Source organism: Anopheles moucheti, chromosome X, assembly GCF_943734755.1.
Source record: "Anopheles moucheti chromosome X, idAnoMoucSN_F20_07, whole genome shotgun sequence".
Classification (NCBI taxonomy): domain Eukaryota; kingdom Metazoa; phylum Arthropoda; class Insecta; order Diptera; family Culicidae; genus Anopheles; species Anopheles moucheti.
Window position 1 is genome coordinate 5,771,216 of NC_069142.1, and position 16,435 is coordinate 5,787,650.

General features: G+C 48.1%; 2 protein-coding genes across 2 annotated transcripts; one reads left to right on the top strand and one right to left on the bottom strand.

The window, feature by feature from the left end:
* Window positions 1-2,077: 2,077 nt before the first annotated feature.
* On the bottom strand, window positions 2,078-6,114 carry LOC128307097 (chromosome-associated kinesin KIF4A). Its single transcript, XM_053044823.1, has 3 exons — window positions 2,896-6,114; window positions 2,524-2,831; window positions 2,078-2,433 (listed from the first exon to the last, which is right to left on the bottom strand). The coding sequence occupies exons 1-3, from the start codon at window positions 6,112-6,114 to the stop codon at window positions 2,367-2,369; spliced, it is 3,594 nt and encodes a 1,197-aa protein (XP_052900783.1). The 3' UTR covers window positions 2,078-2,366.
* Window positions 6,115-6,991: 877 nt separating this feature from the next.
* Window positions 6,992-16,302, top strand: LOC128306334 (transmembrane protein 94). The gene is made up of 9 exons (XM_053043801.1): window positions 6,992-8,541; window positions 8,621-8,755; window positions 9,551-9,595; window positions 10,616-10,745; window positions 10,818-10,977; window positions 12,738-12,834; window positions 12,920-13,391; window positions 13,428-15,456; window positions 15,527-16,302. The coding sequence occupies exons 1-9, from the start codon at window positions 7,294-7,296 to the stop codon at window positions 15,597-15,599; spliced, it is 4,389 nt and encodes a 1,462-aa protein (XP_052899761.1). The 5' UTR covers window positions 6,992-7,293; the 3' UTR covers window positions 15,600-16,302.
* The last annotated feature ends 133 nt before the right edge of the window (window positions 16,303-16,435 follow it).

Consider the following 16,435-nt stretch of genomic DNA (forward strand, 5'->3'; position numbering starts at 1 on the left):
AAGCAATCTGTTCTGATCGTACCTAAATAGTTCGAAATTCTTTTCAAACAGTTATGTAAATTTTATAGGAACATTATGTTGGTGTATTTTGTATAGCTTTCAACACTTACCTGCGGTCAACATTTGCACAGCGAGTTGCGAATGGCTGTCTCGATATTATCGCGTGTTCGTCGTTCGCACACCGCTGAAGTTCACGACCAAACCTAACGGCGACCTTCCCAAAACCCTTTTGCGTGCCATCCCTTCCAATCGCTCCCCACGCTCGCATTTCATCCCCTCTATGTGCGATTATTTTTCGACGTCATAATTGTGGGCGCCGCTGGTTCATTCGGCGCAGGTTGGTTCGCCGAGTCGCTACGCGATAATTTGCCTTTACATTCGCCGTGCATTCGAAAGCCACTAACACATACCAGTTCGATGCTGTGTTGAGTTGCGTCGCTACCTTTAGCTAGGTGAGGTCTGCAACAGCACGAAACCGTGATCGCAGGCGATGAATCATACCATCAGATGGTTTCTTTCTCCCCGTATCGTCTGTTTGTTTTTATGCGACGCTTTTTTTTTCCTCCCCAACGGCTGTAGCAATTCTTCTGTACAAATAGCTCCACGTCGGATGGGATGAGAGAGTCATTCTATCCAGTGGTTAGGTATACAGCAAAGTCGCGTGTTTGTCTGTTTAATTTATGCGAGCACATTCGATACATTTATGACAAGCGCCGTGGGTAAGATGATTACGGGCGAAAAGTGCACAACGATGATGAGTAATTGCAGTACATTCTAGCACGTGGTACCCGTGTTTACCACGTTCTTCCAGGTAACGATAACGATGCCCACATGCCACTAGTGGCGATGATGACGATTCTGCATCCGATTGATGCGATCGATTGCACTTCGCACGATTTTACCGTCCGGCGCGGAATGTCCGCTAGCCAGTGCCCGAATACGGCAACAACACAGATCACAGCTATGCATGGGCGAAAACACTTGCTAGCTACTTGCAAAACATCCTTTTCCTGCTTTGCGTCGCATACAGGCACGTACCCTTTTGCCACCGGTTTGCGCGATGGATTAAGTAATACGTAAGCGGAGATGGCCACATTGTCGTGCCACCTTCACGCTTTTGTTGCGTGTGGTTTTGTGTCGGTACTATTGTTTGGCCTCCACTAAGGTGAATAATGCGTCGCGCCGATGATGCAACGTTTTGTGCGCTGCGACGTGCAGAAAAAGGTTGGATTATGTTGGACCGGTTGTGCGGCGTATCTGCCTTTTTTTTTGCCCAACCATTGCACGGAAGGACAATGGAGTTGCTTTCTGCTGTGATGGGCACTATTAGCTGTAGAAGACGCATCATACATACCAAACATTGATGATCCGGTCACAACATCAGTGATGAAGCGCGTGACCTAGTTGGTGAGAAGTACTTTCAGCTGATGCTCCAATTTGTGATTGGATACATATTAAAGGCTTTTTTTAAGTCGGTTCACGATCCGAATGATTCTTCTTAAAAAAGGCACAACACAAGCATGGAAGCTTCGTGTGAGCTGTTCAAACAACAGACAGGTGAACAGTTAAATCCACCTCAGACGAACCTTTCGGACATTGTATCGCAGCATGAAAAAGGAATAATTCTTCGCCTAAAAAGAAACACAAAGAAATTAGACTAAAGTTATGCATATTGAAGTGCAAAATGTGGAAAAGATAATTACATCCTTCTCAAGAGTGTAAGAGTGCTAGTCCTTGCCTCCACGGCATACTAACCGCGCGGAACGTGCAATTCCATTTGGACAATCACATTTCAATGCCGGTTTTCTTATGGGTGATCCTCACGATCGTTTATTGTAATATTGATTGTTGCTTCCCATTATGGCGTTCGTTGATTGGTGGTAAATACGACGGCCAGGCATAATACCATTGTATTGTAATTTTGATTGTTCTCTACCGGTCCCATTCCGCACATACCATTTTGATTGTAGGCTTTACGCTGTGTTGCTTGTCGAAGGGACTGTTTGATAGGTGCACATCTTACTGTGAATATGAAGTACGCAAACCCGATTCTGAAGACCAAATATGAGACCGATACTACGTCTATCACATTGACTTTATTCTGATTTTGTATTCAATGTGTTTTAAGTAATCGTATGATAATAATTCACAGCGAAATGTTTGCCACAAACTGTGCGCGCAGATGTGCAAAACCGCGCATTGGCTACCATTTCAAATGTATAATGTAAAATGAATTTGTATGTTGAAAATTTATAACGTTTCATGCGAAATCAGTCAAACTCTCTTTCCCCTCTCCACTATCCCTCCTCCCACCGCTTACTATCTCTCACACATTGTCACGAATTGAATCGTAATATTGTCACAAATTAAATGTCCAGCAGAGGTTTGCGCTTCCGGTACTTCGCAACATATTCCAAAATGTCCAGCTCTTCCCTTTGGTTGGTTAAAAACAAACAAACATTCAGTCAGAACAACAGTGCAACATAAATCTATAGCATCCACCAACGCTTTATCGCTACATACCTTTCATCCTTCGTCACGCGTGCCGGATCGCTCGGTATGATAAAGGTGTTCTCCTTGTCGTTCTGTTTCGCAGCACTGCCGGAGGTGTCTGCACCGCCCTCGGTAACGTCCATCGACATATTTCCGGGCTCGCTAATAGTGTAAAGCGTGCGGTTAACGCAACTGGGCGGACACTTGCAGGCAGGATGACATTGTATGCCATGCTTTTGGCAACCGCAGCGTTTCGTCCCGCAGTTACCGGCGCAGCTGCAGTGGATCGTGGTATTGAGAATTTTGTTTGGAAGAGACAATTCGCGAATGCTTATACTCTGCAAAAAAATATATATATATATTACCAAGGTAGAAACATTCAAATTCGCATATATCTCTTACCTTCTTCCGTTTGTTCAGTGGAGTGCCTCGGAAATCGGGATCAAGTTCTCTTTCCAGCTGCTCCTTCACTTCACTATCGTCGAATAATTCCATTTCCTCGTCCTCGTCTATTTCGGCATCCATCTCATGATCCACTAGTCGGGTCGGTAATCTAACGTGCCGGCGCGTCACCATTTTTGCCTGATCGTTATGGAGCACTTGCACCATTTTCTTGTGCGATTCAAGCTCCTCGCGCAACTGCTCGATACGTTGGATCGCTTCCTGGAGCACGGTGTCCGTGTGGGGAGCAGCCTCACCGCCGTCACCGTCCGGTGCGCTGCCACCTTCCGCGGCACGCTGCATTAGCAAGAAGGAAAGCTTCTCCTCGTACGTACGCTCGAGCTGTACCACCTTCTCCTTGTACTGCTGTTCTGCCTGCTGCAGCTGTGCGCGGGACTGGCCCAGTGCTTCCTCCTGGCATTCGCTTGTCGCCTGCAACTCTACCAGCTCGAACCGTGTCTCGAACAGACGGGTATGCGTGTGGACCAACTGTTCCAGCAGTCGTTGAAATGCGTCCCGCGCTTCTGGCAGACTGGCCAACCCTTCACCCAACGTCGCCAGCTGCGACTCCGTGTCCATGCTGTGGATCTTTTGCTGCAGATCGGAAATCTGTGCGTTACGATACTCTAGATCGGTTTCACACTGGCGCATTTCTTCCTCCAGCTCGGCCCGCTGCTGCTGCCGCTCATCCATCGACCCATCGGCACCTGGGGTCTCCACACCGCCGATGCTCAATTCCGTCAGCTGTGCGCGCAGCTGATTCCGCTTCTTCGACTGTTGTGCTCGCTGGGTGCGCAACATTTTCAGCGTAACAGACGCCTCGACCGTGTTACAGATGAGCTCCAGCTCATGCTTGATCCAGCGGGCCGCTTCGGCACCGCGCATTGCGGACCGGTCAGCCCGGACCGGACTGCGCTGCCGGCGTTCGAGCGTTGCCTTCAGCCGCTTGTTCACCTGTATCGTTTCGTCCATTTTGCGCTGCATAATATGCTTCTGCAGCGTATACGTCGATTCGAGCTTCTTCAGCTGAACCTCGCGTTTGCGGTCCTTTGCCTTCAGCTGTATAATCTCCTTCTCCCGGTTTAGCCGCCACTGGCGAAAGTTTTCGCTCTCGGTGCGCAGCGCCTTCAGTAGCTTCACGCGCGTCATCTTCATCTGCTGTATTTCCGAACTCAGCCCAGCAATACGCTGGGCGTCCTTTTCGTTTAGCTTAAGCATCTTCTCCTGATGCCTACTTTTCTGTCGCAGTACGGTCAGTTCGCTTTCGAGTTGCTGCACCTTACGGCGACGTTCTTCGGCCAGCTTCGAACGTTTCTCGCTCGCCTTGGTGTTCTCGAGTAGCACATTCAACTCGGCTAGCTGTTCCTCCATGCCGCGGATCTGTCCCTCATACTCTCGCAGCTGCTCGTTCAGCTCACGCTCGCGTTTGCTGGTTATTGTCTGCACCACCGAATTATTGTCCATGCACTTACGGTGCAATTCCTCCTTCAGCGTGAGGTCACGCTTCAACTGGCTCAGCTCTTGGTGTATACGCATCTGCTCTTGGGTGTGATACGTAGACTTACGTTCAAGCTCCTCCGATTCATTGCTGTACGTTCTATTTAGTTCGTTCGGGTGTGACATGTTTGCTATGCCCTGAGCAAACAATTCCTCCTTGTACTTGCTCAAGAGCACGGTTAGTTCCTGTCGCATCTCACCTTCAGCTACGGTTTCGGGTCTCTTTTCCGACTGGTTAGCACTGTTTCCATACTTTGCCAGCACTTGTTCGATATCTTCCAGCAACTTATCCGCTGTCATAGCACGCATCTCGTGCGATTCGATCTCGTGCAGCGTCAACTGTAGTTGTTTTTCAAGCAGACGATTATTAGCCTGCAGCATAGAGACTGTGGTGGACGTGGCTGGCGATTGTTCCTGCTCAACTTTCCGTGGCGATCTTATATCCGTGTCCGAGAGGCCTCGAATGAGCGTCGCACGGTCAGGTTTTCCAACAGGGTATTTACCGTTTTGTTCCTCCTCGTCACCGCCATTGCCGTTGGAGTCACTTTTCAGCGACAGTATGCGGAGCCGCAAATCTTGTACTGTTGCTTCCAGCTCCTTAATGCGGGCCTGCTGCGGATCCTGGTTGACGATCGGTTTGTTCTTGATGTTGCACACACGGTACGCGTATCGAAGCGTGCTGTAAGTCTCGGACAGATTATAGTCCGCCGGTGACACGCAAGCAATCATCACCGTGTACGAGTTACCGCCCAACGAATCTTGCAACAGTCGGGTAAGTTTCGAGTTGCGGTATGGTATGTGCGTCTTGCCTGACCCACCGTTCGTAGCCAGAACCGTGATAACGTTACCGAGTGCCAACAGGCATTTATTAATCTCTACGCCTTCCTTGAACCGGTCACCGGTTGTTGAGGTCTTTTTGGAACGTTCCGAACCAGCCAAATCTACCAGATGGAACTTGGAGCGCGTTGTAATGCTGGGATTGTCACGGGCCGTCTGCTGAATGGTGAGTGTGAAGATGGCGTGGCTCCGGCTAGATACGTTGTTCATCGCTGTCGCGCGCACCACTCGGCCGGTTGAACCGCGCACCAAACAGTTGAAGGCGGTCTGCTCGTTGGGTGCTTCGATCTCGGTTAGTCCTTGTAGTACAATATCTCCACCGACTGCCTCCCGTATATCGATCGGTTGTCGTTCGTTGCCACTTTTATCCTCCAGCAGATCGTACACGTTGTCCTGGTACACCTCGATGAATGAGCAGGTAATTTGTGTCTTCATGTTAACACACGGTGCCCCGACCGAATCGTCGTTAATCATTCGAAAGATGTCAATAATGGCGCGCGGAATGACGCCTACATTGAAGTTCATCTCACCGGAAAAGTCCGTACCCATGGTAAACGTTTTGCCCGAGCTGGTTTGTCCGTACGCGAGGATTGTTGCATTGTACCCGGCCAACAGTTTGGTGAGCAGTGGCGCTACTGATTGTTCATACAGCTGCGATTGGGCAACGGTGGGTGGAAACACATAGCTGTAGGAAAAAATGTCCGATGGTGTCCGTCCACCGCAGACGTGAATTTGCGGATGATCCGGGGCTGCTTGCTCGATCACTATCTGACACCCGCGAGCCTGTTCTGCCTGAGACATAGGCCGGATGCGTATAGCCACCTTCACACATTCTGGACCGGACATACTGCTTACCAAAGGGACTGGAATACAGTGCAAGATCCGTATGTAAGGGATTCAGTAAAAAATCATTGATTGTCTTCAAAATGGCGTTACCTGCCCCGGAGCGTCGTTTTTAGGAACAACCAGCTTTAGGTTACCCCGAATACTTTCCGCTTACAAATATGCGCCACGCGATTGTCTAGTTGTCAAGTTTAATCAGTAAAATCTATACAATGGAAACTAAACAACACTTCTTAAATTAAAAAATTGAGGGATTAAAGTCCACAAATGGAAACAAGTAGCACCCGACACAAGACCTAGCTTTTCAACGAACTGATAGAAAAGGCGGTTACCAATCTGAAAAATTAAATGTCAACTGTAGAATTTGACAGCAAGAGCGATGTAGGGCGAAAGCGAAAAAGAAAGCAAGCAAAACATATTTAGCCTATTGATTTTGTGGGAATAAACAGAGAATTTGATAAATAATTAAGAATCATGTTTTATTGTGTATGTATTCCATTTTTTGTCTAAATATTTTCAACATAATTTTCACCCCGAAATGTAAATGCACCGACAGAGGGTGAAGTATTGCAGCAGTGAGTGTAGCATTGGAATGTGCAGTTCACAACGAAACGTCACTACGATTGTAAACAGGGAGAACTGTCAAAAGCAAACAGCGCTCCAATCTCCAAGCTTTTGTTATCATTGCACTCGTGAGTTTCGGGTATTTAGGCGAAAGAAAAAAAGGGTCTGCACCGAAAATAAATAGCTGGTAGTTGCTGTAAATCTAACATGCCTATTTGTGTGATAAATGATTGATCTGTTTTGTTTTTCTTTTACTTCTATTGTACATAAGGTTGTGCGAAATAGGGTGTAGTTGTGTAGCAACATCGTACTTAATTTGCTTCCACAGAAATAGAGGAGAGAAAGTATTTCCTGTTCTCTGGAAGAAAAATACCGCACAGGCCAGGGTTTGTGACGTTTTGTTGGACGAGTCGCTATGTAAATTTTCAATCAATGGCCACAATCAACCATAAGCAACAGGCATAGGCAACGTGTGCAGCACACCCGAACTGGCAAAACTAATCGATATCTTCGCGTGGTCGATTTAATCACCTTTCACGCAACCCCGCCGAGCGGTTGTTCCGTTTCGGGCAGTGTTTCCATGGTCGTTGCGGATAGGCAACGGGTCACCGGTAGAGGATGGTCGCCGGGTCAGCAGATGGTGGTCCGGCGCGGGCCGGCGGTGATGCACCCCCGTTGGAGAAGAAGCAGAAAACGCCCGCTATCGAACATATCGGGCTGCACACGAAAGATGCACTACAGTGTCTGCATGACGACATTCAATCGATGCTGAGCGGCCACGAAGAACGCTTCCGGCAGTTGTTTTGGCTGGAAAAGATACGCTCGACGCTCGTCGGTACGTCCACCAGTCCGCTCGGATGGTTTCCGGTACTCGTATCACTGCTGTGCGCGCTGTCACTCGCCGTAACGGGATATTATTGGTCGTCGGGACTGTTACTTGCATTGCTGCTGCTCACAATAGCCGTTGTGGTGCGTGAAAATAATCTACGCCAGACGGAAATCTTCCGCAAACTGCGTACGGTTTTGCACGAAATTCAGCTCGGTATAGTGCTGTGCAGGGAGTGGACGATTGACAACTATCCGCACCTGTGCAGTCCTTTGTCGCCATGCGTAACGCTCCAGTGGACGTACCGGGATGGGCACGTTGTAAATCTGCCCTGGGCGTTGCTGGTGCGGGGCGATCACATCGTGATGCGACCGGGTCAGGTATCGCCCGGGACGTGCCGGGAGGTAGGTGGACGAGGTCGACGGTTCAAGTGTGGCGAAACGTACGGGCTGCAACAACCCACCGATCCACCGATTAAACCGATCGCTCGCACACCGCTGCCAGATCTGGTGTGTGTGGTCGAGGCGACACCCTATCTGGACATACTGCGCAAATCGCTCGACAGCTTTCTCGATCGACCGAAAACCATCATCAATCTTCAGCGGGATCTGCTGGTATCGCGCTGTCTGCAACGGTGGGGTTTTGGTGTGATCCTTTTCCTAACCGTGTCGATCGGTTTCCTGCGCAATGTCGGGCTGTATCTGCAGGGTAAACTGCCCACCAACTGGATGAACGTGTTTCTGCTGAATCCGACCGCTGCGGTACTTCCGCTGCTGCCGCTCATCTTCCCGCTGCTCTGGGTATCAATCAATCTGTGGGGTGTGGCGCGGCTCGAAACGCTCCTATCGATCCCGCAGGCCGTAATGCGCGCCCAGGCACAAAAGTCTTTCGCCGAGGATCTCGACACACCGACTGGCGATCTGGACCACGTGAAGCTACCCCGTCGTACCGTGTTCTTCTACTGGTGGCAGCTGCTCAAGGGTCGATCGGAACTGTTAGGGCGCAGTGCAAGCGTCGTACAGGTGCTCGGTACTATAACGGTAAGGCTTCGCAACCAGGGAACTGTTTGCCCACTTTGGGGTGTTTTTTTTTCTATCATTTTTTTTCTTCTATCCGTAGGCACTTTGTTGTGTTGATAAGAAAGGTATACTGTCATGGCCAAATCCAACCGCTGAGAAGGTGTTCTTTCTGCGGAACGCACGCGAAGGCGACCATAACACGGACCAATCCGAGCAGAGCAGTCTTAACTCGCAGGTATGGTTGTTAATGTCTGGTTACGCTGGTTCTACACACACCGCACACTTACTCTACTGCACGGCCAGCTATGTCATGTTGATATGCTAAATTTCATCTCTTTCATTCGTTCCCTATCGCCTTCAACATCCAACATCCTTCCTGCTGTAGTTGCACCGGGCATTTGGCATACGGAACACTATTATTTAACCACAATCGGTACCGCCCTTCGCCAAAAAAAATCCTTCATTTTAATTTCACACCAGTGTTGTGAATGAATCCTTGAAGATGAATGTAAATCTTCAGTGAAAAGTCATCCACATGTTAGGCTAATTCTCAAAATATTCTTGAATCCTCAGTAATTTGTGCGAATTCATTAATCTTTGAGTGGTCATGAATCTTTGAGAAGTGATGGATCTTTCAAGAGCCATGACATTAGTGGAAAGATGCATTCAGATTTATCCAACACTATTTCAGACCTTTCAGCTTCCCCACCAGGACCGGGTTGATGCTTGGTTTGATCGGTAAAATTTCGTTGTTGTTAAGCGCCAAATGACTGCTTTCAATTGTTTATCTTTTATTATTATTTCATCACAACAAATGTAAAAAAAACAGCTTGTTCGGCATATGCAATGATGTTAACATGAATACGGAAAGGATTGCTTCATTTAAAATCATTCACCATCGCATCCTCGTTCCCTGTCCCGTTCATTCCGCCCACTGCGCCTCACCACTATCGAACTTTGCTAACTTTTTACACCCCTTTCCCGCCGTTTGTTAATTTCAATTACCAAACAAAAACCAATTATTTTACAGTGCTGCCAGGAGCATTACCACCCACTCTCACATATCATCGAGCTGGTGATTAATAGTGTTTATGGTTTATCTTTACATACAACTTTGTTTATTTCTTTCGTATATCGTTTCTATATTTTAACTCTTCTATACTCGTTGTTTTAGTGCTGCAGCCATCGCAGCCATTGTCCGTTTTATATCCGTGTTTATCTTTACATGTTCGTTTTCTTTGGGTTTCTATTTTCTTTCTAAGAAAATTTCCCGCTGGCTTAGCTGGTTTTAGGCGCGATTTGCTACCAATTTGATAGGATGCGTGTGTGGTTGTTTTGGCTAACAGTTTTTCAACACAGTTTGCTTTTGTGTTTAAGTTTTGTGTAGTTGTCTCTATCTCTATGTATGCATTTTGTATGTGGTTTTCGAGTTACAGGGTTTCACACAAGTCAGAGTTTTATATTAAACATATTAAAGCCGCACAGCCCAAGGGTCAAGAATGAAATGTTTTGGGCGTAGATATAAACCTGTTATTGGGTGTATGTGTGTGTTTTTAGAGTGTGAAATTAATGTTCTCTTTCTCGTAAAACCCTGTAAGATTTTCCTTTATGTTTTTCCTTAATTTGGCTTACAAATCTGAGTCTGTACATACTGAAAGTGCACAAAAACCAGTTACCTAATAACTTTGGCGGCTGTCATACAAGTAGTGTTTGTAAATAGTGTTTGCAAAGTTTTAGGCGCTGCAAAAAAAATACGGAATTATTTAGCTGGAGTAATACATTATGTTTTATATGAAGTTTTTTATTAATAGGTTTAAACTATTAGTAAAACAAAGATGTATGTCGCTGTTTCGATAACTGTTTAGATCGATCTTAGTAACATAGACATACCCATAAGCCATAGACACGTCTAATACTCGCTGTGTGTTTCTTATATGCTATTTAGCTAGTAATCGTCTGTTTGCGTCCGATTGGATTATTTGGTTTTGTTTGGTTTTGTTTTGTTTTTTTTTTTGTTAACTTAATACTTAATAACGTTCGTTTCTTTCCATTTGTCTGTTTCTTTTTCACATTTTGACTGTCTTTTTCATCACAGAGCTCACAGAAGGAACCACTCGGTGCGATCGCGGAGGTGCTAGATCTTACGCACGACCAGCACAGCCCGTTCAAGCTAGAGTTTGACGATCACGATTTCAAGAATCATCTTACCTCGCTGAAACCACTCGGTAAGCAGCGTTCCATCATCACCGGCGGTAGAAGAATCGCCAATAATCGTTCGTTCTGTTGCATATCCGTAGGTATCGCCATCCTGGTAAACACGTGCTGCCCACTGACGCAAGCCCATTATGCCAAGTTCTGTGGCCACGTGACGGCAGCCGCGATGCTCGATAAGGATCTCGTTCCGGTCACCAATCGGTATGCGATTGTTGAGTCGAGTTTGAATTGCTTTATGCATGGGTATGTACTAGACATACCAACGTCTAGTTTTTCGGTGTTATTATCACTTTATGTTCCACATTTTTTGTGTTACCGTTTTCCGTTCCGCCGTTTCATACCATCGAATCGTGTATAGTTTATTTTTCCTTTTGTTTGTCTGGTTGGTTTGTTTTTTTTTTTCAATTAAACCCTATCATACTATGGTAGGGGCACTGCTGCGTTCCTTTTATTGCTATACAGTTAATGGCCGCCAAGCTAAGATGTTGAATATCTTTACTTATTGTTTTTCAAATGTTTAACAATACAGCTAATATTTCCAGATACAATACCAAAGGAACGTTTTACCCTTGTTTTAGTAATTTGAAGTCTAGATGTGAAGACTCTTATCATAAACGTTCTCGTTGTGCGAGATGTGCTCCTTCGCCTTCGGGGTGGTTATCGTAAAGTAGGTAAACAGTACTCTACAAGGAAAAAAAAACAAACAAGCAAAAGTGTTGGTGTTCCAACTTTCTTCGCCGCTTTCATTGAGCTGCTTCCAAAAAGAATGCACCACACGGTACCTTTTGCCACGGGAAGCTAACGTAAGATTGGGTTTTGTTTAATTTAACTATCTATCTTATCAAATCACAAACCAAGGGCCCGCCATCGACCATCCCACCATCCTCTTCGTTTAAACGTTTCGTATCACTTCATTTCAATCACCGTGTGTTTATGCTGCCTCATTGTCGTATCGCCATGTAACTAATAGGGTACCTAATGGTTGCTGCTACCGCTCCAACGAGTACACTCGTAGGTGCACTTGTTTGTTTTTCGTTGTTTTTTTGGGTTTCTTCTTTTTTACACTACTAAATGTTTTTGTTTTCACACGTAACCATACCGTCGGACGATCGGTGTTTCGGTTGATGTACATGAAATGGATTCGATTTTTCACTTTATTGGTAGCGTTTGGTGGAAATTTACTGAAGAATTTAGTGTGAAGTGTCATTTGAATTTACTTTAAAAAAAGATGCAATCCAAGATGAGATCGAAGAGAATCTTCATCTTTGGAGATTCATGAACACATCCAGATGGAAATGAATCTCCAAAGATCATAGGATCTTTACGTTAATTCTGAGCTTCACAATCAAAGCATTAATAAAGCTTCACAATAGAGTTCGGATTTCATAATGTGAAAGTTCGGATATATATGACGTAAAACGTATCAAGCTAACGAGCCTGATAGCACCTACAACGCGAAGCATTTTATAATGTCTTAATTATATTTTTCATTAAAATAGATTTCCTGTTCTGTTTGCCCACATTTCTAGCGTCCACTTACCACTGTATGTAGCAAAACTGGAATGATGTAGAAGCTTTTTTCTTATATTCATGAGTGTTTTCGTTTCCGGTTTGTTTTGCTGTGTGAACTTTTCTGTGATGATCTTTAAATGTTTTACTAAATGTGTCCACGATGGAGATTTGAGAGTGGGGTGTGCTAAATGATATATATATACTGCTCGGTTTGAGGTCCATTTGTCTTACAACCAATATGCAATTGGCGTGCAGGACCTCTTGGTCCGAGTTGTGGAAGATGAAATTATAAAAAAAAGGAAATATGACTTATGATTCGACCTAGATGGTTCGCTCAACCCCAAGCATTATACCTCCAAAAACCATTTTATGTGTGTCCATGTGCCCCTGTGTGTGTGTGTGAGTGTGTCTTTGCGTAGTATGTAGAAGCGATTTACTGATTGTGTTGGCTTGCTTTATGGCTTCATGCCTTCCCAACAACCTTCTTGCAGCCGATGTCTGTGTGAGCTCGCGAAGCAGATCGGATTTTCGCCCCAGGCCCGGGACATATTCCAGCTCGAAGGTCAAATATCGAGCTATCGCCATCTGGTACAGTATTTGCCGATCGTTCGCCTTATTACCGACCACTGGTCCAATGTTTAACCCAAATGCCTGTGCTTTCGCTTTCCAACAGCAACCGGATGTAGTGCGGCGGGACATTCGCTTTGCCCGGTCGCTGCAGCTGGCGACGAAGGTGAAGGTACCGTTTCCGCACTCGCTCTCGGTGGTGATGCGCGAGATTAACAATGGTTCGCTGCAGCTGCTCACCCAGGGTACGGCCGACATAGTGCTGGACTGTTGCGACGACTACTGGGACGGGCAGGATCTGCAACCGCTGACGGAGAAGGAGCGTAAGCGTGCGCAGGACTTTTACCAGCGTTCCGCACTGACCGCGTACTGCACGGCGTTCGCGTACCGGCCGCTGCGGCACGGCATCAGCGGTGCGCTGTCCGGTGGTCCGAAAGGTGGCAGTGTTGCCTACATGGAGCTGCCACCGGAGAGCAAACATCGGCGGGATCTGTATCGGCGGGAAAATTACAGCGATCTGGTCGGTGGCGGCCAATCCCTGATCGGCTGCGCCGACTGTGGCACTGATAATGCTAGCGGTGGTGGCGTAGGAGGAGCAGGAGGAGGAGGAGGAGGAGGAGGAGGAGGAGGAGGAGGAGGAGGTGGATTACGCACCGGAAGTGCGGGTTTGGGTGGGTTAGGTGGGATGGCACCGCTGGCGCACCATTCCATCTCGACCGATTCGCTGCTGTTTACGGACAATCGGGACGACGACATCTCGGACGTGGATGGGTGCTACCGTATGCAGTGCCACCAGGTGTTTATCGGTATGGTCACGATGCAGTACCAGGCCCAGACGGACATTGTGCAGCTGATCGAGCGGCTCGAGCGGGCATGCATCCGCTTCGTGCACTTCAGCAAGGAGAACGAGCTGCGGTCGCGCGTCTTCTCGGAGAAGATGGGTCTGGAGAGTGGGTGGAATTGTCACATCTCGCTGCTGAGCGATGCGGACAGCCGTGCCTCGACGCCTACCCGCGACGATGGCGGTGACGGCGGTGCGGACACGGGCAATGGTGGGTCCGAGACGGGGGAGTGTGGAGCGGAGCAGCGGGTGCGGTTGCTGGATGCGCTGCTAATGCCGGGGACGCTCGAGTCCTCGAAACCGCTCAGCTCGTCGGCACCGGGCGCCATCTCAAACCCGGACTCGAACAGTCTGCTCGAACCGGGCCAGTCGGGTGGTGGTGGCCGGGTGTCACCGGCCCCGAGCGGACTCACCACGTCCGGCGAGTGTGACACGGCCGAACAGGATCAGAAGCAACAGCAGCAGCAGAAGGTGATCGGTGGCGGTGGGCACTGTCGGTCGCTGAGCTGTCTCACCGACAGTACCGAGCAGAGCGCCCCGATCAACTTCGACATGTCGAACCGGGCGAAATTGCCGCGCGGCATCGAAAACATTCGGCCCCATCTGGAGCACGTCGACAATGTGCCGCTGCTGGTGTCGCTGTTTACCGACTGTTCGGCGGAGGCGACGCGCGAAATGCTCAACATCATGCAGCAGTACGGTGAGATCGTCGTCTGTCTCGGTTCGTCCGCATCCAACTCCAACTCGGAGATCTTCCTGCAGGGCGACTGTTCGATCGCGATCGAACCGCTCTACCCGCAGGTGTGCCAAGAGTTCCCGGCGTACAGTGAGTCGAACATCTACAACAACCGGGCCCGGTCGGGGCCGGGACAGTGCGGTGCGGGTGCTTCACCGGTCGGTGCGCCGCTGCCCGATCGCTGCAAAACCATCTCGCCGGTCTACCTGAGCCGCATACTGAACTCGATCTCCTGCTCGATTGCCACCTGCCGGGACGATCCGATCTCGATCGTGGCGGTGATTGAGCTGTCACGCCGCTTCATGGCCGGACTGTGGAGTTGCGTGCAGTACTGGGCGTGCTGCGGGGCATCACTCGCCATTATGAACACGATCACCGCTATACTGTCCCTTCCACCGATGGTGGTACCGCTGCACACGCTCTACCTGATGTGCATCGTGGTGCCGCTCGTTGCACTGACGCTGCTCCGCGTCGAACCAGATCCGGCACTGATGAAGCGAGCGACCGGCAAGAAGCAGAAAACACTCACCTCCCGCTTGGTGCTGTTTGTGCTCTGGTGCTACGGTATCAAGTTTGCCATTGCGATCATCGTACTGGTGCTCGCGTACTGTACGTTCCTGTCCCACCCGATCGAACTGTTTGCCAGCGGTGGTGATACTGCCAGACGTGGCCTGGGCACCAATCGCGACGATGATGCTGCCGATGGTACGCAGGCGGCAACGATACACCGCGACATCGGCGAACCCGAGCAAGCGCTGGCCGGTGATCTACATCTAGCGCGGTCCTTCATTCTGCTCGGCATCGTACTGCACTTCGTTACGATATCTGCATCGTTCGTACATCGCGACTACAACTGCTTCAAGCGCAGCCCGCTGAGCAATCTCTGTTGGGTGTCGGTGGTGGCACTGCTGCTGCTGGTCCACCTGACGCTGGTCGTGCTACAGCTCTGCACCGACAGCTACCTCTGGCAGGAGATGGAACGCGTCTGGCCGATCGTGCTGTGCATCGTGCTTACCGTGCTGCTAACCTTTCTCGCGAGTGAATTCTTCAAGTGGGAAGAGATCAAGTAAGTATCGATGCCGTGTGCCACAATACAATTGTTCCCCTAATCCGTGTTGTTTCTATTCTTGCCACAGAGTCAACAACCGCTACATTCGCAGAGCGAGGCTTGACTTCGGTACCAAGCTCGGCATGAACTCGCCATTTTGAAGCCTAAGCTGCACACGGCAGCCATTTGTGTTCCGTCTGTGTGGGTGTTGCAATACGACGCAAAGAAACCGGTCGCTTCGGTATAGGTCAATTCTGGTAGCTTTAAACGTATAGATTTTAACACAGGTATATATTAAGCGCAAACCCCCACTGTCCAGATAATCAATATCGCGTACTGCGTCGTTTTCACGCACGCATTTCAATGTCATCAGCACGGGTGATGACGCTCCGATAACGTACGCAGTTTGTATAGCTGTTTTGATTGAATTCTGTCGAACGATTCTCCACGAATACGCTGCCTATTACACCGAAGTAAGGACAATTTTTAAAAGAAGTTAAGTTAGGATTTCTCAACTGGATGGATGTGTAGCATTGGCTGCTAATGCGCTAAAGTTTTGTTGGCTTAGGTTGGCAAGAGCAGTTGAACCCGACGAGATTATTTACCCGTTTTCCGAGTGTACTTGCTGGCAAGTAGTAAGTTATCGTTTGATCAATGCTTATCCTCATGATTCAGCTAGCGAGTAAATTAATAATGGAGTCATATTTTTAATGAGGATGGTGTTCATTTACACTTATAATGGAGCGCACTGTGAAGATATGCAGAAGATACCGCATGCCTCATTATACCTATTTTCTAACAATTGAATAGTAACTAAAATTATAATAAACCAATACCAAAAGCTTGAATAAGATAAACCACCTGTGTGCACATCGTAAGACAGAAAGCTTCACAAGGTGCAGATGAGACCTCCACTAACCAGCCAATCGGTGAGAATCAATGTGCAATTCATTTGGTCAAGATAGATCACGCGTGTGGCAAAAGGATTTGACACGGA